The sequence below is a fragment of the Bipolaris sorokiniana genome (genome assembly GCF_000338995.1).
Source record: "Bipolaris sorokiniana ND90Pr unplaced genomic scaffold COCSAscaffold_2, whole genome shotgun sequence".
NCBI classification, from domain to species: Eukaryota; Fungi; Ascomycota; class Dothideomycetes; order Pleosporales; family Pleosporaceae; genus Bipolaris; species Bipolaris sorokiniana.
Window position 1 is genome coordinate 1,434,413 of NW_006911896.1, and position 17,273 is coordinate 1,451,685.

The window sequence follows — 17,273 nt, forward strand, 5'->3', positions numbered from 1 at the left end:
TCCCCGCTAGCCCCGGCGGGAACAGCAGAGCAACAACGACCCAGTCGTCCAATTCCCAGCTGGCGAGGCTGGCAGCGAAATTGTCGCGTCGGCAATCATACAGGGTTGCTGTGGGGTTCTAGCATCCAGACGATCAGGCATGGTCTGGTCGACGTGCGGCAGTCGCGTATTGATTGGCTTTGGGGCCTTAAAACCACATCGCGTAGCCGCAGGGATCTGGTTTCAGGTTTAGAAACATCTGCACGCCGTGAGCCCCACGATCTGCGGGCGGCAAGATATGGGCAGACCTTATCTCGTTAGCACTGCCGTGTCACCAATGCGAGGCGTTGTTGGGAAGTGGAACCCGCTGCCCCCACAGTCTGGAAGCATCTTGTGTGGAAGCGCTTGCGGTGGAGGGGTAAGGTTATGGCGCCACGCCAGGGCCTGTCATCACCACCCAACTTTAAATCGCGAACCAGTCCACATGTCCACTTCTCAGTCGACATTTTTAACTCGGCAATAGTTTCAATAGTCGACACAGTGTGCACGTCACTGCCAACATGTTGTGCAGCTTGTTGTTTTTGTTTTTGTTACTCCAAGATAATTCACTTGATTGGAAATTAATCGGGTATGATGCTGTAAACTGAGCCAAGACAGAAAGCCCGGAACCTCCGCTATGAGGCCGACATTGGTGTTTGTGATAAATCAGTTGACGGTAAGTCCGGCTCCAAGTCTCTTCCCCACCCTGTATACACGTCGTGGTCGTGGCAGTCGACCGTTGACCTGTTTAGCTCATTAACATATCGATCTACAAGCGTCGTACTTGGCTGACTCACTAAAGTTCCATCCCGGAAAGCCAACTCGACCCCATCGTTCATTGGCACCGCATGGACCGGGAGATTGAAGACTTCACGCAACGACCGGGGTTCATCACATTCCCTGGTGACGGCTTCGTTTTTTGCGGGGTACCCTTCTACTTCCGAAGATTGAGTGTTCCATGCTCCATCACTTTCATCATGAATGTCCATTCGCCTATACCTTCGAACGTGCGCTAGCCGTTGGTTTGAATCGAATAACGCTTTGCGTGAAGGTCTTGCCCGGATCTCTGCCACTTTCATGACCTTCTCCTCTGCAGTCATCAACATGATTGAAGGCCGAGTGCTACGAGGGTATACATGGTGAAAGCTCGTCTCGCGCTTGATTTCAGAAGCATACTCAGCTATGTCCTTTACAAGAGATGAGTCAGATAACTTGAAAAGGTCGGGCGGTAAGTCACCGTTGGAAGCGGTGGTAGCTGGCGATGGAATGAAGCTGGAATCCGGTATTGCCGATGTGATTGCAGAAGACCGAGGACATGCTGCACTGTTGAATTCATTTCCTTGGCTGCTTTTGATCACGGTAACAGGCCGGACGGCATGCTTTCGGTCATGTTCTTGCGAGCATTGCATGATATACTCTCGATATTCCTCCTCGTATCGAGCTTTAAATGCTGTGTTGGCAAAGCTATACACCAAATGGGCCCCATGCAAACCACTCGCCTTGTCGCTACGAAACTCTTTGCGTGAAAGAACAGCCTTGAGGCTCTTTTCCCATGCAGACTGCCCCTTTTGAAGGTAATGGAATTTTTGGACCAGCCAATCAACAATCTGCGAAGCCGTCATACTTGCACCATTTGCACAAGCCAAGGCTATCCTAGCTAGCTCTTGGTTTGTATGGCGCTTCTGACACGCGGGTGAATACATGTCACCCAGATCCGAACGTAAGGAAATTTGGGGAGACACAGATGGGCTTATACCATCGGGAGAGCCCTCTGAATTCACATTTCCCGACTCCCGCTGCACAGAAAGCAACTCACGCGAGACTGTGTCATCAGTTGAAGGTGGTTGTCGAGAAACGTGAGTCTGAACCTCATCTACCATGTGGGAAACATGTGGTACAATTGCTGGTGGCTCACCCATTTGTGTTGTCTCTGATGCGCCAGGTGATTTTCCATAATCATTTTCGCACTGCTGTCCGTTGCGCGGTGACTGGAAGGAGGCATTGTGGAGAGTGTATGTTCCGCGTGTTGCGACTGCTTGAAGTACGGTTCCTCGTTCTGCATTATTGGAAGCAGAGATTGGCTCTGTGGAGTTACTGGGCTCTAGGTCGTTGCATGATGCAGGAAGCGTGTAAGGCGTTGCATGATCATTGATCTTCCCTATATTCGACTCGAGCGTTGGTTGATGTGAATAAAACCAAAAGGAAGTCTTGGTCTCATCTGCTCGAGTAGTTCCAGCCATTGAAAAATTGAACTTGGTCAATTCTGTGCTACTCGTTGTGGGTGGTATATTGCAGCGAGCAGCGATATCAGGAGTCTCAGGTATCTCTAGTTGTCTTGAAGAACTGGTAGTTACGAGGTTGACTTGAGCTTCAACACTTTGCTCCTGAGATGATGAATCAAGATTGTCAGGCTGACCCAAACGGTGCATATGTGCTCTCAGGTTATCTGAGAGGCCAAGGGGCTCAGTTTGGGAAGATGGCTCAAAGACTTCCTTAGGCCTATATAAGCTTTCTAAACTCCTTGCGCTTAGAGAACTAGCACGGAAATCCCGAGTATCGACAAGCTCACTAGCGGTGGTCCCCTCGGGAGGTCTAGACGACTTCGCAGCTGGAAATCGTGCGCTTCGCGGCTTGAAGATCTCTCTCGCTGCAGAGTATCTAACTGAGACCGACTTCGAAGACACTAGGGGCTTAGCAGGTTTTTCAGTGTCGCTCAAACATGTTGAACACCTCCAATGTTGCCTGACGGTGTTAGCCTTCGTTCAATGCACAACGCTACGATAGCTTACGGGTCAAGCCCTTGGGTCAATGACGGTTTCCGACAGCTGTCATGATATGTTCTAGCACATCCTGCACAGGCGATAATTGGGTTATAGCTTGTGGCTGTAGTTTTGTCGCATACTCGGCAAGTGGGTTTGAAAGAGGACTCCGACTTTGACAGCGCTTTTGAGGAACCGCGAGCTTTCTGTATCAGGGAGGCATTGCGGCTTTGGTCTCTTCGCGCATGATAGCCAGGAGATGCTTGTAATGAACGTAAAGTTTGTGACTGCCTAGAAAGATGTTCATGGTTGCTTTGCGCACCTGTGTAGAAGGCAGACAGTCCATGCAAGCTGCGAGGACGAATTAGTTGAGCCTTGATACATACAACAACCTGATGCACAATACCTATCCTTGGACGCACTGAGGCCTGTCAAGTTTGAGAAATCTTGTCTCACCTGTGGCTCGTCGCAGGCTGTACGCTTACGCTTGAGCGGGGGTGGTGATATTGCAATCAGCCGAGGAGTTTGCCTTCGGCCTGGGATAGCACTGGGCTTCGATATAGGATCCCGAGAATCCACACTGGGTCGGTCATGTGTGGATACGTTGCTGTTCGTGCTAATATATGATAGTCGTCGTTCTTTGGCGTATCTCATCTGAAGCGCTGAATAGGAAGAAAGAATGAACCTAGCACGGTACATGCGGGTTAGCTTTCTATTACAACGCAGGAACGGTGTGTGTCACGTGAGTGGAGAATGCGTCAGGTCTTTTCAGTTTTATGTAAAGCAGCACTTCGCCCCATCGGAGGCTCCTCCTTCGGTTCCACTGCGGGCAAGCAAACACGGGCAAAATGCGCCAGAATGCAGGATGCCGCAGGGCAGCCACAAGGCAAACCGTCACAATGGTTCGGCGATCTAACCTTTTACCAGTGGTCATCACGCATACGGAATACGCGTCGGTCTGTAGTGGGGCTTAGCTTACCTGTGCTATAGCAATAGGGCTGAGTCTGGTGAGACGCGCCTTGGATGGAATGCAGAGTTGGGCACAACATGGGTGAAAGAAGAATAGAACAAAATGCAAGCACAGTGGTGTGAATGTGGCCATGCAGACGCGACACAGGATTTAGCAGTGGGCTAGCGCGGAGCGAGCACAGAAGCGAAGGCAGCCAGGGACCTCGTGGTCGTAAAGATTAACCGTTACAGCGCGTCATCACGTGATGGCTGGGCAAGGGCAGAACCAGACCCCCCGCCCAATGGCGCGCCAGTGGGGCATGCGCGCATCCATCTGGCCTTTGGGCGCATGTGCTTGCTTGCCCGTGGTGTCATTGAGACAAACACTTACGCTCTTTTTTTATTTGCAGCGCAAGCGGGGCCACGTCTCGCCGCACGCAGTAACCATGGATTTCCTCAAGTCTGCCGTTGCCTCTGCAATTTCAAAGGGCCCAGCGTTTGGCTACACATTTGGCGATCGTGTCGACTTGAACGACTCCATCTGGACGCTGCACAATGGCACAAAGCGAGTATGGCCCAGATATCTGCACACAAACACACACGCAAACAGCTGTTGACAACTGGGGGCTAGGACGACGGCTCCAAGTGCAGCATCTTTTCCTTTGACATCACGGCAAACAAGTCTCGACTGCCTCTCGCCCGCAATGCGCTCCGAAAGTTACGAACCCTGCGCCACCCAGGGGTAGTCAAAGTCCTCGATACCGTCGAGACCGACACATACATATACATCGCCACAGAGCGACTCAGCCCGCTCAGCTGGCATGTAAAGAGAAGGAGTCTGACTGAGGAAACTACCAAATGGGGGCTGCACAACGTCGCAAAAACGCTTAAGTTCGTAAATGCCGATGCTGCATCCATACACGGCTGCATCCGTCCAGCCTCCATCTTCTTCAGTGAAAGTGGCGAGTGGAAGCTTGGCGGCTTTGATGCGCTGAGCTCTGTGAAGGAGGATGACTCCATCATACCCACCTATGGCAGTCTCATACCTGATGCAGCACGATACATGGCGCCAGAAGTTTCCAAAGGAGGATGGGAAGTTGTCAAGCAAAATCCAACACACGCTCTGGATGCGTACAACTTTGGTATCTTGATCTTTGAGGTTTTCACTGGCAACTACAACAGCAGCGACCAGTTGGGGCAAATGAAGAGCATCCCTCCAAGCATGCACCAATCCTACAAGCGCCTTCTCAATCCCAACCCCAAAGCACGTATGAGCATCAGTCAGTTCTTGGACCAGGGAAAGCGTGTAGGCGGGTTTTTCCAAACACCACTGATTCAGGTCACGGATGATATCGAGAATCTTGGTCTCAAAGCTGAGGACGAGCGGAATGAGTTGCTTGGGTTGGTTTCCCTGCGATAATACCTTGACCAAAGATGCTAATTCGTATCAGGAAGCTGGATGCGGTCGCAGACGACTTTCCTGCTGATTTCTTCAAGATGAAGGTACTCCCCGAACTGCTCAAGTCAGTAGAATTTGGGGGTGGAGGTGCCAAAGTATTTGGTACAGTGATGCAAATCGGGCAGAAACTATCAGAGGAAGAATATGAGGCCCAAATCACGCCAGTCGTGGTACGATTATTCGCCAACCCTGACCGAGGCATTCGTGTGTGCCTCCTGGACAATCTGCCGCTGATGATCGATCATCTCCCACAAAAACTTGTCAGCGATAAAATCTTTCCGCAAATGGTAAGCCGCATCAAGAGAATCTTCAAGTTTGTTCTGACCTTCATAGGTTACTGGGTTCTCAGATGTCGCCCCTGTGGTCAGAGAACAGACAGTAAAGGCTGTTCTTACGGTAGTGCCTAAACTTTCAGACCGAATCATAAACGGCGAACTTCTCCGCTACCTAGCAAAGACTGCCAATGACGAGCAACCTGGTATCCGGACGAATACTACGATTTGTTTAGGCAAAATCGCACGGAACTTGGGTGCAAGTGTAGGTTTATTCAATATGTGCTTGGAGTTGTAGCATGCTAATGCCTGGACAGAGTCGAGCTAAAGTTCTCTCTGCCGCCTTCTCACGTGCACTTCGCGACCCGTTCGTACATGCACGAAATGCAGCCCTTCTGGCATTGGCTGCAACCGCGGATCTTTTTAGTGAGGAAGACTGCGCAAAGCAACTTCTCCCGATTATGTGCCCGTCGCTCGTGGACAAGGAGAAGCTTGTGCGTGATCAAGCTCAAAAATCCGTTGATGTATATATTGCACGTATCCGCAAGTTTGCTGCTACCATGCCTGAGACTGTATTGCCATCGCCAGGACTTCCAACTGGTGCAGGATCTTCGCCGCGCATGGGGACCCCAGCCAACGACACTTCGTGGGCTGGCTGGGCTATCTCAAGCTTTACAAATAAGCTGGCAACAACAAGCGGACAGATGCAAGCTGGCTCAGGGGCTAATGGAGCAGCTGATCAGAGGCCCTCTTCTGTTCCGGCTGTTACAACTCAACCACCAGTTCCGCTAGCAAGTAAGCCAGGCATGACACTCCACAGCGCCAAGAGCACTGCGTCCATACCCACCATCGCATCACCGGATCTAGCCGCTGATTTTGATGATGAGGCAGAAGACTTCAACAACGATTGGGGCGGCTTTGTTGACGAAGAGGACAAATCAAAAGAGGACGAGGATCCATGGGGCACGCCAGCAGTATCAAAACCAACATCTACTACAGTGTTTGATGACAAGGGTGAGCCTGACTTTGCGGGATGGTTAGCAGCACAATCGAATGCCAAGAAACCCATCAAAAACACTCTACCCAAAGGTCTCACCAAGTCTACTACACCAGCCGTCAAGGCATCCAGACCTGTGATTGGAGGAAGGTCAAGTACAACAGGATCGGCAATGAGGAAGGTCGTTGTAGCACCGAAGGAGACCAAGAAGGAAGAGCCAAAGGCGAATGAGGAGGAAGAGGAAGGGTGGGGCGATGCATGGTAGTCGTCTCGTGTCTTGTAGACGACGTCGATTGTTCAGCATAGCGAAGGCGTCTTGCAGGGTAGATTGCTTAATAATACATGTCTTATTCGATACTGATGTGTAGTTTTTAGGTCATGACGGTCTAATGGATACAGTATGTTACACTCATTACCACTCATTTGAGTTTACTCTTTTTCCTCCTTTTCACGCTTTCCGAACGTGTACGCCAAACCGCAACCTACGACGTTGACTGCGCAAAGAGCCAACGATGCTCCTCTTACCACGCCTCGTACAGTGAATTTGTTTCTGATGCCCTATCTTCTTGTTAGTTTTGCAAGCATCGATTGGCTTAGGTGGCGAGCGAGCCCTTCACCCGTGGCAGAATTGAACATACCTGACTCCTTCGCATAGCAAGCAAAGCATATAGCCCACTCCATGCAGCAGTTATACCAGCTGAATCCGTCTTGTAGTTGCTCAGATTCAGATATGATGAGAACAGCAAGACTGGTGGGAACATCATAGGGAAAATTTGGAAGGGCCGAGCATGTTGGGCTGTGATGAGCGTAGCCAACAGCGTAGGTGGTACGGAGTTTTCTGTAAATAGTCAGCCAGTTTGATGCGTACATATGCCAATGCCAATGCCAATGCCAATGCGTAGAGTGAGGCACGTGAGTGGTGGAAACAGGAAAGAGGCATGACAAACGTACCTCCCCAATTGCGGAGGGATTGAAGCGCAGATTGTTTGGGTGGTTGAGACATTGTAGATACGGCAAACTTAAGTGGGGGGCAACAATGGACAGATTGTATGTATAGAGAGGTGTGTGATTCTTGGAGAAATGGTTGCGCAAAGAGACCGGGGTCGAGGGATTGGTGAAGTTCAATGACGTTAGGTCAGGAAGTGGGCCGTCAGCCCGTGCCAGCCTAGATTCGGTCAACTGGCCTCGTCGGGTCTCGCGAACTTCAATAACAGATAGCGGCTTTAACCCACGACTCGAACCACAACACCGCACCGCCGCTTCCGCACCACTCGTTTCCCGCACCCAGACACACACGGTGACTTTTGATATAACATAGGCCAGCCATCTATTGCTTGCGCATAGGCTTTTCACTAACACCGCTGCCCACACGGCGGCTTAATCTCCCCCATCCACAAAAGCACACGCATACCCCACACAACAATAGCCCTCCGGCCAACATGTCAGGCAAAACCTCTGGCTCCGACGCCAAATCGCGAGAACATCACGACGGCAGCGCCGGCCGAGCCTTCACCGTAGAACAAAAAGCCGCCGTAATACGTATCAAGCAATGCGCGCCAACCGCTTACTACAAGATCCTTGGGCTTGAGGAAGTAAAAGCCACCTGTTCAGACTCGGACATTAAGAAGGCATACCGCAAGCTCTCATTACTTACGCATCCGGACAAGAATGGATACGACGGTGCAGACGAGGCGTTCAAGTTGGTCAGCAAGGCATTTCAGGTGCTGAGTGACCCGGATAAGAAGAAGAAGTACGACCAGTTTGGATTGGACCCTGACGCAAGGTTCGATCCGCGGGCTGCGGCGGGAGCGAGTGGTGGTGGAGGCCCGAGTCCGTTCGGAAATGGATTTGCAAGGAGAGGGCCGGCCGGCTTTGAGGAGGAGATGACACCAGAGGAACTATTCAGACAATTCTTTGGCGGCGCTTTCGGAGGGCCTTTCGGTATGTCCAGTACCCTCAGAGACACTGTGCTTGGCAGTGGTATCACAGTCCAAAAAGACACTGTAAACTAACATATAACGCAGGCGGCATGGACACCGGCCCAGGCTTCGTCTTCAACCTTGGTGGCGGCCCAGGAATCCGCGTCCACCAATTTGGCGGCGGCCACCCACGCAGACGCCCCGGCACCGCCGCGCCCCCCGGCTCCGAAGGCCAACAAAACCTCTCTTCTGCGTTTGCGAACCTCCTCCCCCTCCTTTTCCTCTTCGTCCTTCCCCTCCTCTCCTCCTTCTTCTCTTCTTCTTCCTCTACATCCGCAGGCCCCAACCTCGTCTTCGAAACCCCCCGCACACCTAACACACTCAAGCGCGTCTCCTCTCGCATAAAAATCGACTACTACGTCAACCCCAAGGACGTCCACGACTACACTCCTAAAAAATGGCGCAAGCTTGACGAGGTGGCCGAGCAGCAGTACGTTCACATTACAAACACGAGGTGTCAGTCCGAGAAATACAAGCAGAGGCAGCTTATGGAGGAAGCCCAGGGCTGGTTCTCGGTCGATATGGAGGCTATGAATAAGGCGAGGAATATGGAGTTGAAGAATTGTAATAAGCTGAAGAAACTGGGGATAGATGTTTACCGGGCGTGACAGTAACTTATGATTGTATTGTTTTTCCTAGGCATATTATGGACTGTGCTATTCTTCCTGAGTTGTTGGATTGAAATTTTTGATATGAGCGACCTTTTTCTTTAATTTTTTTAGTTCAGATGAGGGTGGGTTTGGGGCCAGAAAATACTTGTTCAGATGCACACGCATGGCGTATGGGGGTTGGGGGCATGGGCGTTTTGCTGATAAAGCGGTGCGGGTGGTTTGTTTCCTGACGCAGCGATTCGATGTTCTTTCTCTTCACCAAAATGAAGTCTTGCTCGGGCTTTTGCGTCCAGGATATTTCATTTCTTCATCTTCTTTTTTGCTACCTAAGATTATAAGAAGGAAGAAAATAGAAAAAAGTATCGTAGCATTGATATTGTACAGGTGGATATAGTACACTTGGTTCGTCAGACATGAAGGCCTCTCATCTCCCCAAACAATTCATAACCTACACATTCAACATGCCCTTTGGGGCACATCAAAACCCCCAAAACCTCATAACCCTCGTCTTAACCGCCTCCCAACTATTCAACTTGGGCCTAACATCTAGATAAAAATTCAACGCCTTCCCCGCCTTGCCCTCATCCCTCCCTGCATAAAAATCAATCACATACTCAATCTTCGTGCCGCAACGATCCACAACCCAGTCATGGCGATCAAACGGTGGCTGGTACCCCATCAGACTCTTCCAGCGGGCACGCGGCGTCAAACTTGTGCTGAGCCCAGAGAAAGAAGCGAGTTTGGGACCCCCGCAGGCTTCAGAGCCGCGGCCTTGCTCCCAGCGCTTGATTTCGTGCCAGGCGCGCTCGTTGACGGCGTTGTGGATGGGGACTATGGTGCGCATGTCGGGCGCGGAGGGGTCGTAGGCTTTGCGGCGCATGGCGTCGAAGAACATTTGCTCCGAGGGATAGATCCAGTTTCCGGTGGTTTTGTCGGCGCCCGTGTCGCGCTCGTTGTTGGCGGGGGTTTGCGAGGGGGTGTTTGGGAGGGCGCGCGGGATGGTGCTGACTTCGCGGTCGGTGCCAAGTCGGATTTGGGAGAAGGCGCTTGTACTTGTTGGTGGAGGGGAGAATGCGGTTTGGTCGAGAGACGAGGAGTCGCAGGATTGCTGGACGGCCGATTGTGATTGTGGTCGTAGAGGTGTTGCTGGCGGGGCGGCGGGCGTGGGGATGGGTGTGTGGTGGGGATTTGGAGGCGCATTGGTGTTTTGGGCGCGGGCCTGAGCAAGCCATGCCTCGCGAGTCTTATGGTCGACGGGACAGGCTGCTGCGGGGTCATCTTTAGAGGACATTGTGGTGATGGTTGGCTATGTTGAATGGAATTCCAACTTGTTAGGTATGGTGACGGTAGTGGTTGGAGAAATGTTACGCACGGACTCTGCGGAAGTCGGTTCGCTGTGATTGGCTGGCCTTGTCGTGGATTCCTGTGCAGCCATGGACAACTTTTCGGTCAGCGAAAATGAGCGCGAAGGTATTTAGCGTTGTACGCTGCAAGGATTCTAGACAACAAGGGCATGTCTCCCAACGAAAGGTAATCTCATCATTTCTAGATACGATTGGTTAATATGTCTCGATAGATTACGAAAAGGTGTATTGGCTCCTTCTATAGGCTACGGAGGAGACTCCTGCATGTATTATTCAGTATCAACCGCCAAGGTTGGATGGATTTGCTGCCACCTCACCCAGGATCAATGTTGATTGGTAAAACATGCTCTCACTACCCTTTATGTATGGACAACTCAGTTATCTTCCAGCCCCAAAGCGGTGTTGTTCCGACTCCCCCTTGGCGCCTTTTCGGTCCCCGCTTGCTAGGCCCTACCGTACTTAGACCCTGCATATAAATAACAACATCACCACGTCCTCCGACTTTCACAGCCTCTACTCCCCCCAATTCCCCCATCTATTGACACTGATTTGAAAACACATTCTCAAAATGTCTGACATCCACCGTGCCAGCACGACTGCCCCCGTCAACATCGCAGTAATTAAGTACTGGGGAAAGCGTGACCCAAAGCTAAATCTCCCCACCAACTCTTCCCTTAGCGTGACCCTTGCGCAGTCCGACCTCCGCACCCATACCACAGCCTCTTGCTCTTCTGGCTACCCGAAAGAAGACACCCTTCTTCTCAATGGACAGTCTCAAGATGTCTCTGGCGCCAGAACACAAGCATGCTTCAGGGAATTGAGGGCGCTGAGGAAAGAGCTCGAGGCGAAGGACTCAAGCCTGCCCAAGTTGGCCGATCTCCCACTCCGTATTGTTTCTGAGAACAACTTCCCTACCGCTGCTGGACTGGCCAGTTCAGCTGCTGGTTTCGCAGCACTTGTCCGCGCCATTGCAAACCTATACGAGCTTCCAGCCTCGCCCACAGAACTCTCCCGCATCGCTCGTCAAGGCTCGGGCTCAGCATGCCGATCGCTCTTTGGCGGATACGTAGGCTGGGAGCAAGGCTCTGCCGCAGATGGCAGTGACAGCGTAGCTTTCCAGGTCGCACCTGCAAGCCACTGGCCAAACATGCGTGCCGTTGTTCTGGTCGTCAGTGCAGCAAAGAAGGGTGTGTCGAGCACCACTGGTATGCAAACCACAGTCGCAACCTCGAGTCTCTTCCAGTCAAGAGCCAGCGAGACGGTACCAAGGCGCATGAAGGAAATGCAGGATGCCATCCAGAACAAGGACTTTGAGGCATTCGGCAAGGTCACCATGATGGACAGCAACTCCTTCCACGCTACCTGCCTCGACACATTCCCACCCATCTTCTACCTCAATGACGTTTCCCGCGCTGCTATCAAGATTGTTGAGAGCATCAATGCAGCGGCAGGCAAGATCATTGCAGCATACACTTTTGACGCGGGTCCAAACGCTGTTGTGTACTACCTTGAGGAGAACGAGAAGGAGGTAGCAGGCCTCTTCAAGACCATTCTCAACGAGAAGGATGGATGGCAAGGTCAGAGGGGACAGGCTGTCCAAGCCAATGCAGAGGCTCTTGAGAAGGTCAAGTCTGAGGCTGGACCTGCCATTGCATTGCTAGAGGAAGGTGTCAGCAGGGTTATCTTGACGGGCGTTGGTGAGGGACCCGTCAGGACTGAGGAGAGTTTGATTGACGAGAAGGGCGAGCCTGTCAAGAGCGACTAGAGTTGCGACTCTTGATAAAGAGGTCTGGGAATATAGAGCATGGTATGATATAGAGCACAATGTCATCCACCCCAACTGATGCAAAACTTGTCTCTATTGTGAGACTACAAATAAGAAAGACGTGAAAATCGATAAAAGCAGCGCATGAATTAGGTGGGTTAAACTGTACGACTCATAAATATGTAACCCTCTCTAGGCAAGGATATCTGCAAACAATGCGTTACGCCATGGTATCAGAATCCCTTCCCCAAACATACCATTCAACGCCTTGGAAACAAGAGTTAAAGAAAAAGAAAGGCCATTTACGCAGATACTGGTTGCTGTCATCTAGTCCAAGACGACAGCAAGGATAATGATGACCAAGACAATAGCCAGGATAAGCAACAGAATGCACGCCTTACTCCTAGCACTCTTCTGGTAGTTGCTAGCCTGCTTAAGATTTATATGCGCGCCTCGCGACGCATCATGCGTCGTCTCAACATTTTCCTCGATGATATCGAGCTGGGCCCCTTGCTCATGCACCATGTGTGCGACATCACGAAACAGCTCGTTGAGCTCGCCGACCGACTGCTCGATATTGCGGATCTCGGACTCGCGCTCGATGATGAGGGATTCCTGGAAGTCGACCTCGTCCTGGTTTGCGAGGCGCAGCTGCTCCTGCTCCTGCAGCTGGTGCTGGCCGTAGTCTCCCCGCTCTTCGCTTGGCGAGGTTGCGTCCTGGAGGGCGGTGCGAGCGGCTTGTGCGGACTGCTTTTCCTTTTCCAGCGCCTGCTTCTGCAGTTGTTGGAATTCGGTGAGGGAGGCTTTGAATTCGCGCTGCAGCTTCGACTGAGTGAATTTCTGCGAGGGCTGTTGTTTCTAACGGTTAGCTAAAACGGTGCTTGTGTTTTTCCATGGGTAGGCTCCGGTATCTACGTACCCCGACATCCGGCCATGTGGTGATCTTCTTGAGGCTCTCGCCGAGCTCTTTGAACTTGTCCGATGTCTCCTCGACGGTTGTCTTGACGCGCTCGCGTACACGGGCTGTCTCGTGCTTGGTTCCTAGCTTGGCTGTCTCTTGCGACAGGCGGGCGACATTGCGGGTGAGGGCAAAGAGGTCGTCGGACAGCTTGTCGGCAAAGTCGCGGAACTCGGGGTCATCAGCGTAGGCTGCGTCGTCTTCCCGGCGCCATGATGTAGGCTGCGATTCGAGGGCACTGGAGCGCTGGAATGACATGATGGTACTGAACAGGGGGAGAGCACACGATGGTTCGGTTACACAGTGATAAGAGGAGTCTAGAACCCAGCGACTGTCGACGTGACTGCGGGCGAGTGATATGTTGATGCAATTGTCGGTGCCTGGGGGGGTTGGATTGGTCTGGTCTGCTCGCTCGGACGGTTCCTGCGACGATGACGACGAGCCGCGGCCAAGGGCACATGGCACGGGCGGGCCCGCTGTTATGTAAGCAAACATGCAGCAACTTGTAGCTCCGCCGACCCATGTTTGTTTGACGAAACTTGGGCGTCTCTGTATCGCTGCAACGCCCTGCGCGCAACCACTTTTCCTGTCCCCCCCCCCACGTTTTTCACTGGCACGACGCCATTTTTTATTTCTTGCTATGCTATAGCTGTTTCCTCACTCATACATTCTCTCCAGCCGCGACTCACCGTAGCCATGGCGCTCGCACAGCTGGGCACTCAAGTGCGCCCGTATAGAGACTACCTGACACCAGCTCTCCACCGCAGATTCAACAGGGCGAGCAAATACACCTTGTTGCTCTGCTACGCGATCGCGTGTTGGATGGGCGAATGGGCCAACCGTACGATGACCATCACGGAACATGAACCCAGATACTAACTCACATACAGCTCTATGGTCGTTTTTTCCACTAGGCCTTACAGGCATCCGGACGCTTCTGCTCTTCCTCTCCGCGCTTTCCGTCTACGTTCTTCGCGTTTCCCAATGGCACGTCGGCCCCCGACAGACGCCTACCCAGGCCCAGACGTTCACAAAGTACTTCTTTCGCCTGTCCACTGTCGTTACTCTCCTCGCCTATGCATTTTCCGCTATGATCTTTGTCGAGACGTATATCTGGTCAAGGGGCCCTAAGGACAGGCTCGCATTCATCGAGGCTGGGCGCATGCATGAGCGGTTTAGGCTGAACGAGAGACCACTCTACCTGCGCTACTGTTTCTACCTCCTCGCAGCCGCACAGTCCGTTGTTCACTTGTGGAGGGATTACGACAAGATTGATGTACCGGCAATGAAGCCCAAGAAGGACCGTGGCGACGCTGCACCGGCGCGACGAGCATCCAAGCCCAGACATGTCCTCATCAAAGAATTCAAGGGCATGGCAACCAAGTCGAGCTCCCTGGTTGCGACCATTGCTGTTGTTGGATTTATTGTCTACTTCCCAATCACGCGCAACCTGATCTGGAGTTATTACTACAGCCTCGGTCGCTATCTTTGGAGCCTTTCTAAGACCTCTACTCCCACCGGCCTGGCTCCTTTCTTGCCACTGTGTCTCATGTTCATTACCGAGGGAACACTTCTAGTTCTACTGTGGGAATTTGTCAATAAGACTTTCGACGTATACATTGCACAAGAGCCGTTGAAAAACGACAATCCCATTACAAATGATTCAAAAGACCCGAATGGTTCGCTCTTGAATGGGCTCAAGTCGAAGAAGGACACTGTCAAGGTATGGAGAGGCGATGCATGTTCGTGATCATGGCTGACTGAATCTAGGCAATTGCTTTCTGGGAGCTTGCTCTCATTACAGACGCTTTCCCCGACCGCCGTAAGACACTATACAGTGAAATGGATCGCAAAAAGGCGCCTACCCACGAGCAAGTTACAGACTTGTGTCTCGGCGAACTGAAGTTCCTCATCGAACGCTTAAGTCTTGGTCTTGATCCTGCTTACAATCCGGTCGCTGGAGATGGCAAAGAGCAGTCGGCGGTACCTGTCAACCTGGTACCACGAATTTCACAGCCCCTCAAGGACGACAAAGCGATTGCAGCACCGCCACCAAAGCCAAATTCCAGATTGGAGCATTTCGAAGCAGCAACAGCGGATCTCGCGAAATCTCACAGCGCTCCTGGTAATGCCCAAAAAGCGTATAGCCGCGAAGCTATCAACAAGGGGCTGAGCAAGGCACAAGAAGGTGCCAAAGAGGCGGAGTCACTCTTTACAACGTACTACAACAAGTTCGTGTCTTCCTCAGTTGGCGCCCTTTTCAGACAATCCATTCAACGTACAGCAAGCATTGTTGTTCTTGGAGCTCCATACTCGCGAATTTCGTCAATTTGCAACGCCGTCACTTCCCTTGTGAATCTGGCCGTGTCCTCTCTTAGCGAAGATTCGCTCGGTCGTTTCCACGAAGGTATTCCGGCCGTGGTACGCGTGCTTACCATAGCACTTAACAAGATCGACGAATACATGGAGACAGTTCCGATACACCCAAGCGATGTCGAAACACTTGCCAAACTAGAAGCAGAGAGGAGAAAGGTACCTGAGGTCGACGAAGTCCGGGAATGTCTTCGGGAAGGATTGGAGCGGATCCTCGGTAGCTTCAATGAGTATCTGAGTAGTATGGGACTCAGCAGACTGGAGATTATGGAGGCGAAAAAGGCAGCGAGTGCCAAGAAAGCACCTGAAATGATTCAAGCCGGGGGAAAATAGTAATGGCCCCGTTTTGGTTCTTTGTGTAATGTACTGATATGTAGATCTTTTGATATACCCATGTTGACCAACAAAAAGTAAAAAAAAAGTTGCCAAAGTATTACGCAGATATTGGTAGCAGACCAAGATTGAATGGATGGAAACAGCCGAGTGATATGCATATGCCGAGCGTAGATACGAGGGATGCCCCATTATGTACCATGCTAAACGGAGAAGACAGCTGCTGCTGTATATAAGGTTAGCCTTACAGGTGCTTTTTCTGTGGTATGCACTAGCAAAGTGAATATTGTTCTTCGTCTAACCTTAGCTGATACGTCGGTAAACCAAAGCTGGTTGTACTATTGACTTACTAAGTAAAACACATTAGGTATGTATACGCTTCATCCTCCTATCGCACAACACACTTGGACTGGAATAACACTGAAATAGAATAAGATCATTAATCTTACTGCTGTGTTTCTCGAACTCCTACTAGGCCAGAATAGCGCATCAGCAACGAGTGTCCATTGCGGGAAATGGAAGGCCTGGATCACAAGCGTTGCGCAGCACTTCATAATCATATTGTTGAACAAAGCCGGGCTCAACGAGGCTTTGCATTTGACACCCTCGATAAATAGACATGGTGGGAATGCTATGGTGGTAATGCAGTTCTTGCGAGTATTTCTTATCGTCTTGATGCCACCGTTGCCTCTTTCCTCACGACCGCTTGGCATAGATTTGCAATGTAACCGGGTACTAAGTGTCATTTCTTCCATCGATACCTGGTCTGTTTGTGCTTTCCCGAAAGACTTTGGCAGGATGTAAGATATACCGAAGACGAGGACGGTTCGAATAAGCGGCGCTTTGTCATTTTTTACTGGGCGAATGGGGCTCTGGGTGCTACTCATCCATTTGGACTAGTTTTAAATTAAGACGAGTGTACGGCCATGCAGCATATACCTAATCATAATACCGATATTGCCATGAATAGCCGGCAAACGTTGTTCCCTCTTGAAATGATTCTTGGTGGCTTTGTCGATATGATAGACCAAGGTAAAATCCTGGCGGTTGAGGATAGTTATGATGGAGAACAAGAGTGTATAGAACCGTGGATCATGCCTTTATACATATACTGAAGAAGATCTCCAAGGCACTCTCCAGGCTTTTGAGCAGCTGGTAGACGCTATCCACGCCAAAATGCCATCTCAGCCGCCGCAGAATGCTCAACAGGGTCTGATCGGCCTTGTGAATGGTAGTAATGCAAAGAACCTACCCTCGAACAGCTTCTAAAATCGGTTCCTCAATCAGTGCTCACAGTCTGCCTTCACTTATATCGCACCAGGGATAGGCATAGCCCAGCATCAGGACAAGTAGAAGCCGGAAAGCTCTAGTCACTTCTCCTCTTCTCAAATACAGATTCTGTCTATCAAGTGACTCATCCCACGCCATGGGGTGAGG

General features: G+C 51.3%; 8 protein-coding genes across 8 annotated transcripts; 4 read left to right on the forward strand and 4 right to left on the reverse strand.

Moving 5' to 3' along the window:
* Window positions 1-491: 491 nt before the first annotated feature.
* COCSADRAFT_178223 (uncharacterized protein) lies at window positions 492-3,431 on the reverse strand (the record flags this gene model as incomplete). The annotated part of the gene is made up of 4 exons (XM_007697809.1): window positions 492-762; window positions 816-2,760; window positions 2,808-3,128; window positions 3,184-3,431. The coding sequence occupies 4 exons, from the start codon at window positions 3,429-3,431 to the stop codon at window positions 685-687; spliced, it is 2,592 nt and encodes an 863-aa protein (XP_007695999.1). The 3' UTR covers window positions 492-684.
* Window positions 3,432-4,171: 740 nt separating this feature from the next.
* Window positions 4,172-6,718, forward strand: COCSADRAFT_167623 (uncharacterized protein; the record flags this gene model as incomplete). Its single annotated transcript, XM_007697810.1, has 5 exons — window positions 4,172-4,294; window positions 4,357-5,126; window positions 5,177-5,471; window positions 5,518-5,721; window positions 5,774-6,718. The coding sequence occupies 5 exons, from the start codon at window positions 4,172-4,174 to the stop codon at window positions 6,716-6,718; spliced, it is 2,337 nt and encodes a 778-aa protein (XP_007696000.1).
* Window positions 6,719-6,882: 164 nt separating this feature from the next.
* On the reverse strand, window positions 6,883-7,456 carry COCSADRAFT_79267 (uncharacterized protein; the record flags this gene model as incomplete). The annotated part of the gene is made up of 3 exons (XM_007697811.1): window positions 6,883-7,011; window positions 7,092-7,291; window positions 7,405-7,456. The coding sequence occupies 3 exons, from the start codon at window positions 7,454-7,456 to the stop codon at window positions 6,883-6,885; spliced, it is 381 nt and encodes a 126-aa protein (XP_007696001.1).
* Window positions 7,457-7,664: 208 nt separating this feature from the next.
* On the forward strand, window positions 7,665-9,337 carry COCSADRAFT_196336 (uncharacterized protein). Its single transcript, XM_007697812.1, has 2 exons — window positions 7,665-8,394; window positions 8,478-9,337. The coding sequence occupies exons 1-2, from the start codon at window positions 7,893-7,895 to the stop codon at window positions 9,038-9,040; spliced, it is 1,065 nt and encodes a 354-aa protein (XP_007696002.1). The 5' UTR covers window positions 7,665-7,892; the 3' UTR covers window positions 9,041-9,337.
* Window positions 9,329-10,391, reverse strand: COCSADRAFT_33308 (uncharacterized protein). The gene has a single exon (XM_007697319.1). The coding sequence runs from the start codon at window positions 10,332-10,334 to the stop codon at window positions 9,522-9,524; it is 813 nt and encodes a 270-aa protein (XP_007695509.1). The 5' UTR covers window positions 10,335-10,391; the 3' UTR covers window positions 9,329-9,521.
* A 442-nt stretch (window positions 10,392-10,833) lies between these two features.
* Window positions 10,834-12,394, forward strand: COCSADRAFT_272231 (uncharacterized protein). Its single transcript, XM_007697813.1, has one exon. The coding sequence runs from the start codon at window positions 10,976-10,978 to the stop codon at window positions 12,170-12,172; it is 1,197 nt and encodes a 398-aa protein (XP_007696003.1). The 5' UTR covers window positions 10,834-10,975; the 3' UTR covers window positions 12,173-12,394.
* Window positions 12,395-12,499: 105 nt separating this feature from the next.
* Window positions 12,500-13,388, reverse strand: COCSADRAFT_167628 (uncharacterized protein; the record flags this gene model as incomplete). Its single annotated transcript, XM_007697814.1, has 2 exons — window positions 12,500-13,021; window positions 13,092-13,388. The coding sequence occupies 2 exons, from the start codon at window positions 13,386-13,388 to the stop codon at window positions 12,500-12,502; spliced, it is 819 nt and encodes a 272-aa protein (XP_007696004.1).
* Window positions 13,389-13,677: 289 nt separating this feature from the next.
* On the forward strand, window positions 13,678-15,975 carry COCSADRAFT_196339 (uncharacterized protein). Its single transcript, XM_007697815.1, has 3 exons — window positions 13,678-13,971; window positions 14,021-14,853; window positions 14,901-15,975. The coding sequence occupies exons 1-3, from the start codon at window positions 13,827-13,829 to the stop codon at window positions 15,834-15,836; spliced, it is 1,914 nt and encodes a 637-aa protein (XP_007696005.1). The 5' UTR covers window positions 13,678-13,826; the 3' UTR covers window positions 15,837-15,975.
* Window positions 15,976-17,273: the final 1,298 nt, after the last annotated feature.